Source organism: Hipposideros armiger, unplaced genomic scaffold, assembly GCF_001890085.2.
Source record: "Hipposideros armiger isolate ML-2016 unplaced genomic scaffold, ASM189008v1 scaffold_205, whole genome shotgun sequence".
Lineage (NCBI taxonomy): Eukaryota > Metazoa > Chordata > Mammalia > Chiroptera > Hipposideridae > Hipposideros > Hipposideros armiger.
Window position 1 is genome coordinate 2,266,608 of NW_017731555.1, and position 16,266 is coordinate 2,282,873.

Sequence of the window (16,266 nt, forward strand, 5' to 3'; positions counted from 1 at the left end):
TATTTCATCTATACTGTCATCCATTTCCCTTCACTTTATTTTGAAGCAAATCCAAGATAAGCCTACCATTTTATCTCTAAATATTTCCGTATGTATGTGAGGGGCTTTTAAAATCATCTTTGCAGGGAAAGGAAATGGGCCATTCATGCTCAAATGTGATAACCACATGAAAGTTGAGTTTTGGAATTCCTCCAACTCTATTGTGATAGCTTAAAAAAAAATCACTGAAACGGGACAGGAAATACACATATCAAGGTTCTGTGAAAGTGCTACTTTGCCTGGTCTTTGGTTAGAAAGTCAATACAGTGTAATGGTTAAGAGCAGGGGCCCATGTCGGACTGCTCGGGTTCACATCCAGCCCCCACCCCTTACTGGTTGTGTGGCATTGAGCTTAGTACTTAACCTCTGTGTGCCTTGATTCTTCACCTATAAAATGAAGATCATAACAGTACCGACTTCACAGAGGAATAAATGAGTTAATATACATAAAATACTTGGAACAGTGCCTGACATAGAATGAGCTCTGTGTGCTAGCCATCTTTATAACACGAAGGTGCAACAGTTATTATTAAAGATTAAAAAGAAAGGAACAAACTTCTCTTTATTGAGTCAAGGAATGCCAGAGTGCTGTAAGAAAGAGCCAATAATGAGTTTCCAGGAATCGAGATGAGCAGATGCCAACAAGAAGCCTTAACAGTCAATATGGGGAACAGAAACTGAAGCCTAGCTTCGCTTTGTAATGATGTTATTACCGCATTTTAAAAACACAAATCAAACAAACAAGGGAAATTTCAGAATTCTGAACAACAAAAATATATACATACCTTGGCATCAGCTTCCCAACACTGATGTAACAGTTCAGCAAAACTCCTAGGGCAACTGCTTGGAATGGTTAATCTCTACAAAAGAGAAAGTAAAAAACAAAGGAAAAGAAAATAAAACACAAGGATTTACTCATTAAGGAAACCAAATACTAATTGAAGAGTCATAAGGGAGTTAATTTAAGAGCCTAAACAAGATATTACATCTAAATCTTCCATTGATTAATATATGACAGGTGAGAATTTATGTTTAGATTCATAATCTAATCTCTAAAGATACTTATACTTTTCCTCTAAAAAGAAATCACAGTGGATGGAGAATCAGGTTCTGCGCAACAAATGCTGTAAGTACAGAATCACATCTATAAGGAACTATAAGGAACTATAGTAAGAGGGAGGCCAGTTGGGACTTAAATACTAAATCTAAAACCACAAATCTATCACTGTACTTTATAGGCAACTATGAAATAATGCCAACAGGCTGGACAACTCAGACCCCAGTTCAGCTTTGGCAGTAGATATACAACCCTGAAAACATTTTCAGTATAGACAGTCACAAAGATAATTTTAAAGAAGTATGCGTTTTCCCACTGGTAAATAAGACATTCTGAATGTATGACTCATTGTGGCTTAGTTGTGGTCAAACCCATAAAATGTAGGACCTATTACAGCAAAGATTATAAGGTGAACATCACTCCTACCCTAACATTCTAGAATAGTTGTTCTCAGAGGCTGTTTAGAAATCTACGGAGGCATTTTTGGTTTGTTTCAAAGACTGGAGGGTTGCACTAGGATCAGGTCAAGAGTGCTAGCCGTCCTTCAATATGCCGTGAAGTCCGACACGATTAAGAACTCTCGCGTTCCGTCAAACTTCCAATGCCCCATGTGTACTCATGTAAGTAAAACAAGTCAACAGTGAGGCTGACAATGTCCCGAGCCTCGAATCTCTCACTTACAAATAAACACACAGTATTTTTTGAACAGTTTTTAAATGCACTGAACTTTCTAAGAATGCAACTACCAAATAAAATAAATAAAGGGCAGACCGATTTTTGCATTATTCATAACTTAACCTAATTTTTGGGAAAATGTCAGCATGGTTCATGCTACTGGAGTCACTAACCCAACTCTGTTCTGCATTTGCAGCTGCTGAAGTCTATTTATCCAGAGCTGCAAGCATCAACTGCTCCGTGCACTCTTCTACGGTGCTCATGCCTGAGCATCCACATATTGCAATATGCAGTTCATTAATTTCCTCCTTATAGTACAGTTACAGCGTTATATTGACATAAAATATAACGCATGTAGGTAGGCTGTATTATCTCCGACTTTCATTTCAGGGAACTAGAAGGGCGTTAACACAGCAGTTATAAAAAGAGCACTAGTGGTGGAGCTGAGAACTACTGTGCTAAGTACTGAGACTTATTCTGCAGTATTGTTTGCCAAAGAAGTTTTGCAAATAAAAAACTTAGAACTGAACTTAGTTGGATTTGGGGGAGACTACTGAGTAAAACTAGGAAAATAGTTGCGTTGGCAAGAAAACAGACAATCTGTATTTGGAATTACAGATAACCTTAAAATCAAAATAAAACAAAGTAAAAAAAATAAAATAAAATAAAACCAAACAACCCTCTCCAAGTTACAGGCTATGCTAAGCATTTTTTAACTTCTAGCCTTTTGATTTTGTAGAATAGAGCACGATGTAATAAACTGTATTATTATTTTACTGTAATGTGAACTGGAAACCTTTCGATGAAGGTAAAAAGAAAAACCAGGTATTTACTTAAAAAAAAATAGATGGTTGGGGGTGGCAACTAATAAAAACAGACAGTAATTGCAATTATGCAACCAAATGTACCTCATGTATAACGAAAAATAATTTATCATAAAGGGTAACATTTTCAACACAATTTTACTTCAACATTTTCTCCAAGAACTGAAATGTGAACTGGATGGATATAAATGTTCATAATTTCTATCATCTTTTCTCACTGACAAACTTTTTAGATATCATATCTGAGACATACAAGAAGATGTCATTATTTTAAATTATCTGACATGGTCAAATATCAGTTAAATCTAGACTCAGACACTTTATGTAAGTGATTATTTTGGTACATTAAAAAGTAGTTTAAAATAAAATTTAAAATATTTGAGTCCTGATTACATAACTGTGGATACTCCGAATGCATTAAAACATTCTGAAACAATCAGATATTAGCACCAGGTTTGCAATACTACTTAAAACTTAAATATTAAAAAATAAAAACAGTTGCAAATTTAAAATTAAAATATTTCTCAACTACTAAATTAGGCTTGACATTTAAGATCATATTCTTTTATGCACCATTTTCTATGTAAGATGCAAAAATTATTTTTAAGACAAGTTTATTATCTTTTTCTAAAGTATAGCCAAAAACAGTGAATTAAGGTTTTTGAGGATTTCTATGTTAATCAACAGTTTGCTACTTAGAACAAAACATATTTTACATGAGAATCTAAGTATTTATAAAGATAAAAACTATGCTGCAAGAACATTCTGAATGACCACGAATTGGGATTTGTGGAAATTATAAAGGCAAATATATGTATTTGTTATATTTTTAAAATTTATTAGTAATGCCCTCTAACTTTCATGCCTTCTATAAGGCTTCATTGTTTGCTTTGTAAAGTTTAACAGTGCTTTATGGATCTAATTTTAATAGGATTTAATATGAGGAAAAATGATTGTTTCAAGACCTTATTTCATTATTAAGAGTTTAGAAGCAGAGACCTTCAGATATGATTTTTAGAATGTACTGATCTTCCTATAGCTGCAAAAATCAATCTTAAATATGAAACTTAATAAAGTCTACAATTTAGTTAAGAGTAATGTATCAGTATAGCATAAGGAATACAGTCAATAATACTGTAATAATTATGTATGCTGCCATGTGGGTACTTATTGGAGGGATCTCTTTGTAAGTTATATAAATGTCTAACCACTATGCTGTACACCTGAAACTAATATAATAATGAATGTCAACTGTAATTGAAAAAAATTTTTAAAAATTAAAAAAGTAATATATCAATGCCAATTTCTAGGTTTTGATGTTATATACCTATATGTCACCAGCAGGGGAAGGTGGGTAAAGGTACACAGAATTCTTTGTAATATATATATTTTTAAGAATGTGCATTTTTTCTTTTATTAAATTAAAAAAAAATTTTTTTGGGGGTAACTGCATTTTTTCCAGGACCCATCAGCTCCAAGTCAAGTTGTTGTCCTTCAACCTAGTTGTGGGGGGGCACAGCTCAGTTCTAAGTCCAGTCGCCGTTTTCAATCTAGTTGCAGGGGGCGCAGCTCACTGGCCCATGTAGGAATTGAACTGGCACCCTTGTTGTTTAGAGCACACGCTCCAACCAACTGGGCCGCCCTCTTTGAAAGATTTTGCAACTTCCTGTGAGTCTTTTATTATTTCAGAATAAAACGCTAAAAGTAAAGGTAACCCTAATATTTGGATATAGGTATATTTCAGAGTCACATTTGAAATGTCTCCCTGAAAGTTTAAACACATCATTCTTTGTTTAAATGAGGCCTGTTGTTTTTTTTAAATACAGCTTTCTCTTTTCAACTCAATAACCTAAGGTATTCCAAAGTAAAAATAAATAAGATAATTAAAAGTTAAGGTGATTTGTACATTATATTTAAGTCACATTCTCAATTTTATTATGAAATGAAATGAATCCTAGGGAATTATTTTAATGCTATGTCAACAGAATTTCTTCTTGTAGTAAGTGTCTCCACTTAAGAGGTGAAATGAAGACACCTTCTTGAATAATGACAATGGAAACTACATATAAACTTAATTTCCATATTTTTGACAAATAAATATTGTGCAGAATCAGAATAGATAAAAATCCTTGTAATACCCAATTTTCCTTAAGTTCATTAGGAAGTTGAGGAAACTTATTTCACCACATGGGTTTCTTTCAATTTATATGTAATAAATACAGTAAGGGAGGTATTTTAGTAGTTTCCATCAGTTATCAGCTGACCATCAGATCACATCATAGATAAGATAGTGCAAGCTACTTTAGGGGACCCCTGGAGAGAAAGGGGGAGATCATGTACTTGTTGAGGAGGTTCTGAAGGTTAGTTATGGACGATTCCCAACCTGCAAGTCAACTATCCAAAGGCAGCTTCTAAATTCATGCTTCTCTTCAGCTTTAAAATTCCTTGATGGATACGCCAATGTTTTGAAAGGGCTTTAGGTTCATACTTATTTTGCCATCCTTTAGATGAAATATTATTTAAAAGTGTTATTCTCTCTTATACATATTTGAAGGGTCCAATGAGCCTTAAAAAAAAGCTTTCTTCTCGTTTATCTTGAAACGATGTGGAGTGCTTTGCTCCAAAGTCAACAGAAGGTCAATAATTTTCTTCACTCTCATTTGTAAACCCAGAACCAAATATCTAATCATCTCACTGGCAAAAGAAAACAACAAAAAAAAGAAAACACACACACACACACACACACACACACACACACAAACCCCAAAACCCCAAACCCCAAAACAGAACAGAAACAAGTGGGTTCTCATATCATGAAAACATCAGTTATCCTGTGTGTAAGGTCTGATTTAATAACACACCAGGAATTGCTATCACATTTAATTAAAACAGAGCAGCTCCTGTGAAACAATGAGCAGACACATTCTTGAACAGAACTCTGTTTCATTTTTCTTAAATTGGCAGCTCTCTCCCATCAAATTCAGCAATCATGAACATTTCATCCATTCTCAATGGCTGAGGAGGACAAATTAATAAGATAGCTCTGGATTATGTGATCTAAAATATGGAGACTTGGTTTTTCTTAGCCAATAGCAGCTTTTTTATTTAAATCTAGTTTGTTCCAGCACTCACATGGGGAGCAGATCTAATTCTTTTAGAGCATTCAAAAAGAACTCTTTCTATATATTCACCTTTTACAAATTATTTTATCCTCAGGTTGCACTCTTACCCTTTGTGGAGGGCACAGACAAGGTTTGGAAATGAAGAAGTTTTGTGAAATAAAGTTGTTTTGCATTGCAAAGACAACTGCATGCTTCCATTACATGAGCTAAGTTCTCATAATACCTTGATATTGGATGCTTCATCCTTATGCTGAAAATTTCCATGGCTGTGCGTTTCAGTCACAATTTTAAACCTTTCAAAATGTAGTTGCTCCCTTTGATATGAATGTACCATGTTCTCTGATGTAGGCTCATAGGTCCAACTAACTGAAAGCCTCAATTTGTGGGAAGAAGAAAAGCGAAGCTGGGGACACAGCACAAACGGTGTTTACGCCACTGAAGTTCTTTTGAAATGGAAAGGCTCTGCATGAAGAAGCGAACAGTTATGCCACTGCCTCGCCAATTCCAGTGAGGAGCTCATCTTCAATGTAGTGTTCAACGTAGGTGGCAAAACTGTAATTTTTCCCTTTTTTGAAACTATTTTTTCTTCTTTTATTTTTGAAATTCTCATCTAAGCGACAGTTTCTTGTACTCTAGTGACTCCTGCTGGGAGAGGTAAGTTGAAGTAGCTGAAGGTCTCTTACAGATATATCAACTCCCGGCCAGTAAAAAAGATGTCCTAAACGCAGGAGATGGAGTTAAACTGTTCCCCTACCTTGGACGCAATGGCTTCTTTCATCACTAAGAACAAACCCCTAGGTTTTACAATTGAGACTGAGAAACTAGTACAGTACTTGTACGATTTTTGATCTACAGCATCACGACGTGAAGCTGCAACAATTAGATGTAAAGGGTCCATTCATGAGGAATAACATCACTTTGACCCTTTGTGTTAGCTCCTACTGCTAATCTTTCCATAAGCGTGAACTTACTTTCAATTTGAAGAAGATGAAAAAGTCTTTTGCAAAACCCCAATACTGTTTTCTGATCTATGTACCTGAATGGAGAATCGTAGTCTTACCTCGTTTTTTTCCACTACAAGCCAAGCTACTTGTAATCCTTCCAAACCTTTAAAGGGGACCTCCCTTGTTAGCATCTCCCAGAGAACCTGGAACAAAAAGAAAATGGAATTTTTATTCTTGTACTTTATATTTTTGGCATATTACTGAAACTTGATCCAACATTAAACTGTATCCAATTACCAGACACAACCAACCCCATCTGTAGAAACTTGAGCAAACCGTATATATTCATGCATAGGACTCCTTCCATATATTATATATATTTTTTTAAATAAAAAAATTCTGGTTTAGAAATTAGACCATCTAGAGCCAGGCTTAAAATTTTATGAAACCAATGCGCCTAAGTGATTTTACTATATCTTGTAAGTTATTAGAATTCTTACGTATTCCCATAAGTTATATTTTATATTTTATTAGTCAAAACTCTTTCCGCCTTCTATCTCTGATAAGTTTCTCTATAATAACAGGGAATTCAACCATATTTTTAAAAGTTTAATAATGGTCTCACATTAAAAAAAAACACCAAGCCCTAAAATCTAAATCACTTATCCCACATCGTAGGTACTTGCAAAATTACATTTAGATTTTGTGTTTTAGAGAAATCTCTCAAAATGAGTCAGTCTAGGAGATTAATTTTCATCCACCTATATATAAAATAATTTATTATATTATATTCTAAGATTTAGTAAACACTTTACATACATATATAAGACTGAGTTTTGTGAGTGAGTGTGTGTGTATGTGTGTGTGTGTGTGAGAGAGAGAGAATATTTATGTATATGCACATCTCTCTGCAACCCTTGAGGTCAGTATAATTATTAAGTCTGCACCTGAGTGTCCAAAGAAAGCAAACTGATTCTGGGAAGGATGAAAACAGCCAATGACTTTGGTTTCTTTTTAAATACGTGGTAATTTTTACACTCACTTTCTCTATTTATTTGAGTCTACCAATATAAATTTGAGTCTACCAATACTTTGTGAAGTGCAAAAACAATTATGATTTTATCAATAATCATAACAACCACAATCATTTATTATGTTTCAGGTACTCTGTTAAACCCTTTACATATGTTATCATGATTAATATCAATCCCATTGGGTAGATATTACCCTTATTTCATTGATGAGGAAACTAAGGCTTAAGCAAGTTAAACAAAGGCACTCAGTTATCAAGTGGCAGAGCTAGAATATGAGCTTGCTGTCTCACCCTGAAGGTCAAGCTCTTAACCCCATGTAAGTCTAGAGAAGGAAAAGCTGAAGTATGAAAGAGAATGTGACATGCCACATTTTAGGTATGGAGCCATGGCTGAAGCAATGATATCAACAGTTTTGATTTAGATTTCTCTTGTTCTAAAAACAAAAACAAAAAACCAATTCTAAATAAGAATGCCAACTGAGAACATATACTCTATTCAAACAAATCCTATAAACCTTTGACTCTATATCCACTATTTCCTGGGTCGGTGCTCAGTCTTTTTTGAGCCGTGACATGTTAAGTGAATTCTGGTTAATATGAAGATAATTAGCAGGAAAATCAGGGAAATTGGCAGATGCTGTTCAAGCAGGAGAAAAAAAAAAATCCACCGAAGCCTCTTTGGGCTTTTAATCAAGTGTGTAAGATACTTCTTTCCAAGAGCTACTGAATAATTCTTTTTGAGTCACAGAAGTGATCAGGAGAAGGTAAGGGGCGTCCCAGAAGGGGACGATTCTAGCGCACACCATGGGTCAAGGCAGAATGAGTACAGGTATGCAATCACACCTGACACATCGCCTGCACAGGGAAGGGGGGGGAAGGGGGCAGTGAAAGGGCTGAGCGGGAAATGAAGCCCTTCAATTTGTTGTAATTACCACTCCCCTGGTGTTGGGGCTGGGGAGGGGAAGGGATATGAAGAGCAAGCAAATTAATGGATTTGGCATTCCTAAGGAGAATGGGAATCGCGAATCAGCCCAAGTAAATCAAATGCACCCGACTCCCACACGGTCAGAGCAGCAGCCTTGCGCCCCTCCTTTCAGAGTTTGGCTCCCATGCCCAATGATTGCGCATGCCCACACACTAAGACTGACCGGGTTTTTTGTGAGGTGAAGTACAAAACCAAGAGCTCGGGGAATAACACCAGAGAAAGATTTATATCGTTCTTTATTCCAAAAATTTCAGTTGGAAAAGGACCAAAATCGAATAAGGTCCTAGTTATATTTCTCTAAGAGTTCTAACTCTGGAAAAATAAGACGGTTTCATTTTACTCCCTCTCTGTGTCTCTAAAGAGCTACTGCAGCCGAGGGAGCCGCTTGATGGATGTAAAACGGCCAGGGACGGCGTCACTAGCTGCTGGGTTCTGAAGCCCAAATGAGGCCTTTAGTTTAATCCCAGTATCAGCACAGCTCATGATTTCCTATTATTGATTCACGAGGTTAAAGAATGTATCAAACAAGTAGGTGGTATGAGGTAGGACACCAGCTTTTTCTAAACACAATGACATTTGGCACAAAAATGTAACTTTGTTGAAATCCTTGGGAGATCTAAAAATAAATTCAACGGTGCCTGAAAATACCAAGTTATGGGGATGCGGGTGAAACACTGTGATTTTTCAACCTGAAAAATATTTTCCAACTCATTTTATATAGCGATGTCCTTACGTTTAAACTGCTCCCAAGGAAATGTTCTGTTTTTCAGTTTACAGAAAAGAAACGTCCTTGGACAAGGTTCTGTACTTTTCCTGCCTTTTCTTTCACAAACAATGCAAAGCCATTACCTGAGCGGGGCCTGTTCTGGAACATGGCTCCCAGACAAGTGAGGCAGTGATGTTCTCTCAACTCTATGTGCAAACCTGGCTTTGGCTGAGGCGCTTCTAAGCCGGTAATCCTTCCTGCATTGTCATTAGGATAGCTTTGTTTTTAAAGAGTGGCTAGGCCTTGTGTTCACAGAAGGCTTATTCTTTCAATGATTTTTGCTTCCAAATCTTTTTTTTTCTTTTGTGGATAACATACTAAACACTCCTCGCTTTGGTCCTTCAAGAGAAGTCACCATAAGGGGGAAGAAAAAAACCCTCTTGTCTTATAAAACAGAGAGAAAAAAATTGTCTGCCTAGCATGGTGTACCACCTTAAGAGGAAGAACTTTAAGATCCATTTCTTTGCAGCACATTTATTTTAAGGCTGTATAAGGGTGGTTTAGTCTTGCCATGTGTTAAGAAGCAACATAGGATTAGCAAGCTGGGGAGGGCTCAGGACTTTGATAATATTAGGGGGTAAATTCTTAGAGCAAGTCTGAAAAAAAATAAAAAAATAAAAAGAAAAAATATATTGGGTTTTTGAGGTGCGTTTCAAAAAACAACGTTTTTAATGGTGTCCTTCATCGGTATGTGACCGCAATGTGTGTGGGGGCTTGATGAACAGAATAGAGTTTTAATAAACTATGGGGTGATTTATGCAAAGAGATATGCTCAAAGATATTTATGCTCCTAATGACAAACGAATCCTGACTACTCACCTATTTTTGAAAGGACATCAAAAACTCTAAATAATCACATTACTTTCCTAGCTAGGTGTCATTTTCAAAGTTTATGGACTATAAACTTCTAAAACTAACACGGCCCCTAACAACTGTTCTCTCCTGCTCTTTTAGATAATACCCACTTTGAACATGCAATACTTTCATTTTTTAAAAAAAATTGTGATTGTTTAAACAAAAAGTTTGTGAAAAGTATGGTTTTTACTTTTTCTTTCACTGATGGTGTTTATCTAGAACAGAATGGGAAGGGGTCAGAATTTAAATAAAACCCTGAATTCTCATTTATAATTAAATTAACGTATGTGTACTTTTCTGAATGGAATTCTGCTGATACAGCTATGCAGTGAGGGTAAGTAGCATTCTAAGTAAACCTCTCTTTCCAATATAGCAAATAGTAGAAGCTGTTTTAAAACATTCACTGAAAAGGTGTTTTTGTTTTCATCAGTTAAAAGAAAACTCTAACATGAACGTACAATTGATATTCCAAAGCACGTGACTGGGGCAAGTGGGTTTTGGACAGTGACGTCTGGTATGAAAATATAAAGCGACCCTGGAAATGTTCAGTGTGACCAGCTGTAAAGTTTGCTGGAGTGAGTTAAATTACTTGACAGGATGATTTATTATGCATTTGTTAAATCCCTCAGAACAAAACAAAGGTAGGGTCAGTAAACAATTAGAAAACCTATTTCGCAAAGAAAAATGTTCAGGCCCATCTACTGAAAAGCAGTGCACAGTCATGTGAAGGCAAGTTTAACAAAATAAACAGAATATTTGCAGCTTCGGAAAGGTTGATTTGAACTATGTTTCACATGAGGGGGTCAATATGAGATGAGTGAAAAGGATTTTTAAAAGATATAGGAAAAACATCCTAAGCTCCACAGACAGAAATCAAATTGTAATATCTTTTATGGTTGACATGTGAAAAGGAATTCGTGCTTGGTTACTGGAATTGAGATTCTACTTCAGCTAAGGAAAAGCAGGTAGGTGCATTTCACACTGAAGGCCCTGGCAACTGTAACGTTTTAGAAGACAGCAGTGTGAAGTTTGTTTTCATAAATGAAATAATATTGAAACTAAAAGTTCACTCTACATAATTCATAGTTGTGTCTGAGATCGGGAAGTTCCAAGCCTCGGGGAGAATTTGAAAAGTAAAAGTGCTGTACGAGAATTTGTAGAGTGCTAAAATGAACCTCAAAAGTCTTCTAATTCATATACATATGCAAACTAATTTAAAAACATAACCATCTAAATATGTTTATATATATTTATATACACATGCAAGTGAGAGGAGTGAGAACTGTGGTCTCCTGTTGAATCACTGTTGATTCTCAGCCACGCTGCTTATCTTCTAATTCCTGCTGTGCCACAGAGGAGTCTGCAAACCATGGCCTACTGCAGGATGCAAAGTGGTTTTAGCATTTTTAAAGGGTTGGGAAAAAAAATGCAATAGAGACTATCAGTGGCCCTCAAAGTCTAAAATATTTACTATCTGGACCTTTGTAGACAAAATTTGCTGGCTCCTGTTCCACAGGATAAAAAGAAACACTGGTCCCAACGAGCAGGCAAAGTCAAATTTAAAGGACCTTAAGTTGATGTCTCTCACAGTGCCTGACACAGTAAATAGATTTTTGCTTAAAAATGAAGGAACATAATTTCATAAGAGGAAATAATATCAAAAAATCTTAACTTGCAAATTCCCCCTTTTTCAGGCTCCCTAAGCAGATGATTTGAAGGATGGTTAGAATGTAGTAACTTTTGACGTAGTGGACCAGTTTTAGAATCTAGTCTCTTTAGGAAATTATGTTTTTTACCTCCTTCTTTCAATGAGAATTATTTGAACACTATCTATAGTCTTCATTCTTAGAAACACAAAGAATTAAGAGAAATTAGATATTTAGCCTAATGCTCCTGTTGTCTTCTGACCTTTAAAATTCAAGCTTTTTGCCCAAAACATATATTGGGTTGTCAGAAAAGTCATGATGTATTTTTTCTGGTTTTCGTTGCAAAAATGTGTCATGACTTTTCTGACAACCCAATATTTCATCCTTGAAATAAGTTTTTCCAATAGCCAACAAAACTGATCTCTATTATATTAATTTGGATACATAAGATGCATGATGATTTAGAAAAAGCTAGCCAACTGGAACAAGCCTAAAACTTATGTAATGAAGCAGCCATAAATACCTAGAGACTGAAGAACTCTAAAGTACAAGGAATGGGTTTGACAATGTCGGTTGCCTCTTGTGCCATCAGGAGTCACACTCAGTTGAAAATACAGAAGTTCAGGAAGAAGGGACATGTTGATTTGGGCCAAAATTAGTCCGCTTCTTTTTGCATTATGAAAATATCCTTTTAAGAAGTAATAATTTAAATAGAGAAGGCAGTCTGATTCGAAGATGAGAAGTGAATACAGGGCGTTCCAAATACTATTTTGGTCTTTTTAAAGGATAGATATCATTTTGAGAAAAATTTACCCTCAAAAACGGGCAACAAATGAGTTCCTTCTACCATCAAACGACCGTCCTGTCCATCTTCCCCCCCACCTCACTACTTCTCCTATGCCCCCCTTCCCCTTCCTTCTCTCTGCTAATTCAGATATAAGTTATTCTGCAAGAATGATCCATCTCCAAATTCCAGAAGTTTCTGCTCCTTACCAGATTCATTCCTGTGGTCTCTAGTCCTCGAGCACCACCCCCATTATTCTATTCCTATAACTATGTTGCTCTGTTGTTATTCTTAAATGATATTTTAGATTCACGTTTCAGATAGCCACTACTGCTAAAGGCCACGTGCTAAGGGCTAAGCACACTTTCTTCTGTCCTTTCCAGAAACTCAGTAATCCAGTTTCAAAGTTGACACTCAAAAATTTCCTGTTAACTGGCTCATTTGGCAGATCTGTTGGTGGTTTGTGAGCAGCTCATTACAGTGAAGTCCTATTCCAAATGCTCCACATTTCTACTGATTTACAGAGATATTCGACAATCATCTGTCTTCCCAGGAAAGCACTCTTCACAGGGGTGCATCGGGCCCACCACTAGTTCAGGTCCCATCTAATTTGCTTCCTAGAAGCAGCATTTGTTTCTTCTCACAGAGGACAAAAGAACTCAGATGCACTAAAGTGATCAATGTAAGCAGTCTAGTCATCACAGCGTGTTCTCTCCGCTGTCGCTGCTCCAGGCATTCCTCCAGAGCGCAGCGTCCCACTTCTGCAGGTTGTTTGCCTGCTGCATTTCCTCTAGCAACCCAAAATGAGAAATGAACTCACCACACCATAGGAATATGTGTCACAAGTTTCAGACACAGGGAGGCTCTGGATAACTTCTGGAGCCATCCAGGGGAAAGTTCCAACCAAGGACATGTGTGTTGTGTGGTTATGGAACCGAGAGGCACCAAAATCGCAGATCTGAAAAAAGAGAAACAAGTATCAAGTTTCTACTTATTGACTAATAAAAAATACAGTCACAAAAACCTACATCTGAAATTAACAGATTTTTTTTTTAAAAATCAAAACAAATAGTCCTACCTTCAATACGCCATCCATAGTTATAACAACTAAAAAAAAACAAAAAACCAAATAAATTATGACAATCATTAATTTGAGTTATACTGAAAAAAATCATAAACTTCTATTTCTATTTTTCATATAGCATTATGAAAGGTAAAATCAAAGCAGTTACTGCATTGAAGATTTTGAAAAAAGGAGTTGACATTAAAACAAAACCAAAAGAAACTAATTCCATGAGGTGCTGATTAACAAGGCTTTCAAACAGCTATATAAGATGTCAGAGGAGTAGCAGCTTGGGGGGTGGGAAGGGTTATCACTTTGTGAAGGGTGTAAATGTCTATTATGTTGCTTTGTACACCTGAAACTAAAAACCAAAAAAAAAAAAAGAAATGCAGCACCACTATCCAGTAAAAAAAGCATAGATTAGTACTAGTCAGGAGAACCAAATTTTTACCTGGGTTCTGCCACTGGACTGCTAACACGATATTGAGGATGTCATTAGCATTATTATTTCACGGTATGTACGGTTTTCCCTCCCAGCTGAAGAGTAATGTTTTTGAAGGCAGGGACAATATGCATTCACTCATTTAGTCACACACTCATTTATTTAACAGATATTTGCTGAGCACCTACTATGGGTGAGGCCATGTCCTACATTCTATGTTCTGGAAGAGAAGGGGGGAAGAATGGCATTGTTTCTGCTCTCACGGCATTTACAGTCTAATGGGCAAGACAATAAAACACACATCTCTAATGAAGTGGGCTCAATTCCACGATGGCAGCCATGGAGGCTGCCATGGAACTAAAAAGCAGGGATAGCTAAGTCTAAGGAGGTCAGAAGAAGTTTCCTGGAAGGAATGATGCTCAGGTTAAGACCCAAAGAACAAGCTGGAAGAACCAGAAATTGGAGAGCTGGGGGAGAGAAAGTTTTCTAGGCAGAAGAAAGAGCCTTGGGAAAAGGTCGGCAGAGGAAAAGGCATGCAATTTTGGAAGAGAGGGGCCAGGCCCAGGAGAGCCTCTGTGAGAAATGGAACGCCGGTGAATGATTTTTAGGGAAGAAATGCATGGACACACGTGCAAGGGGAGAGTACATTAGAGAAGAACAGAACTGGAGGAAGGAGACCACTGTGCGCGCCAGTTGGTGTAGTCCAAGAGAGATGAGGCGGCCTCTGGTAAGGCAGCAGCAAAGGGCAGGAGAGAACTGGGCCAAGTCAAGAAATACTCAGGAGGCTGAATCAACTGCGCTTGAATAACTGGAGATGGGGGAGAAGGAGAACTCAAGGATGAAATCAAATAAGGAGGCAATACGGCATCATGGTTAGAACAGGAGCTCTGGAATCAACCTGTAGTTCCTTTTTATCTAATTTCTGGTGTAGGCGACTGGTATTGCCACTCCTTGAGAAAGAGGATATAGGAATAATTTTTCAGGGGGTTGAGAGAAGATGAAAAGATCAATTTGGACACACAATATCTATGTGGCCATCCATGTTCAATAAACACAGTTTTGAAGTTGAGATCTGTTGGGGAGTGTTAATACGTAGATGGGGCTTTTATGGGAGAGGGAGACTAAGAGCTTAAGAGGAGAGGAGGACAAAGAACTGCTTCTGGCATTTCTTTTGTAAGCCACACACCGCCTTGAACATGGTAGGTGATCAATACTTTTTACTAATGACTTTGATAAGTGGGGAAGATAATCTTTGCATGATCTAATATACATTTAAAATAACCTGAGGGTAAATGTGATACTATGTACAAGCTCTAGATTTTTTCATATAAAAATATAAATACTGTTAATACTATATTCAGTTATTTAAAAATACCTCTGCTACTTTTTTTTCTCCTTATAAGATTAACAAGTGCTCATTTAAAAAAATCTAAGATTATAATAACATATAACATGGAAAATAAAAGAGTCTTATTCTTCCTGCTCCTAGAAAAAAATCGCTAAAATTTAGGTCTATAGTGTTTCAATGTCTATGTGTTTTCCCATAAGTAATTACACAAATAATAATTTTTTAAAATGGGGACAGTCTTCACTGTTTAGTTTTCATAATGACAGCATGAATAAACCCATAATTTAATCCTTCTCCACTAGAGAGATATTTAGGGTATACTGATAAAGCCGATTAAAAGCACAGAAGTCAAATAACTTGTTTAGACTGAAATTTTGAGCATGAGCTAAAAATTTACAAAGTCATAAAACTCTGATAACTTCCTACTAGATTCTCGATGATTTTCTAATGACTTCCTGTTAGCCAACTATATATATCAAGCATTTAGCTCCAGGAGGCTTATGTCTAACAAGAGGCAATGGATAAGTGATGACCTACAAAAAGGACAGAACAATCAGCCAAAGCCAACTGGCAAGGTCAAGCTGGCGATCCAACCTGGACTACAGATGAGTGACAGTGGCCAACAATTTTCCTTTCTCCACCCCCACAAACCTGGCACTCTTGGAGTATGAGCAAGGGCAGCT

The 16,266-nt window shown here is 36.6% G+C and overlaps 1 protein-coding gene across 1 annotated transcript in view; it reads right to left on the minus strand.

Moving 5' to 3' along the window:
- Positions 1-16,266, minus strand: part of LOC109388741 (mitogen-activated protein kinase kinase kinase MLT-like) — a 127,320-nt gene that overhangs the window by 15,720 nt on the left and 95,334 nt on the right. Inside the window, exons 6-9 of the mRNA XM_019653724.1 lie at positions 13,809-13,837; positions 13,551-13,688; positions 6,778-6,864; positions 825-899 (exon numbers count right to left, since the gene is read on the minus strand). Of these exons, the coding sequence (XP_019509269.1) occupies positions 825-899; positions 6,778-6,864; positions 13,551-13,688; positions 13,809-13,837 (329 nt within the window). The remainder of the gene's footprint in view (positions 1-824; positions 900-6,777; positions 6,865-13,550; positions 13,689-13,808; positions 13,838-16,266) is intronic.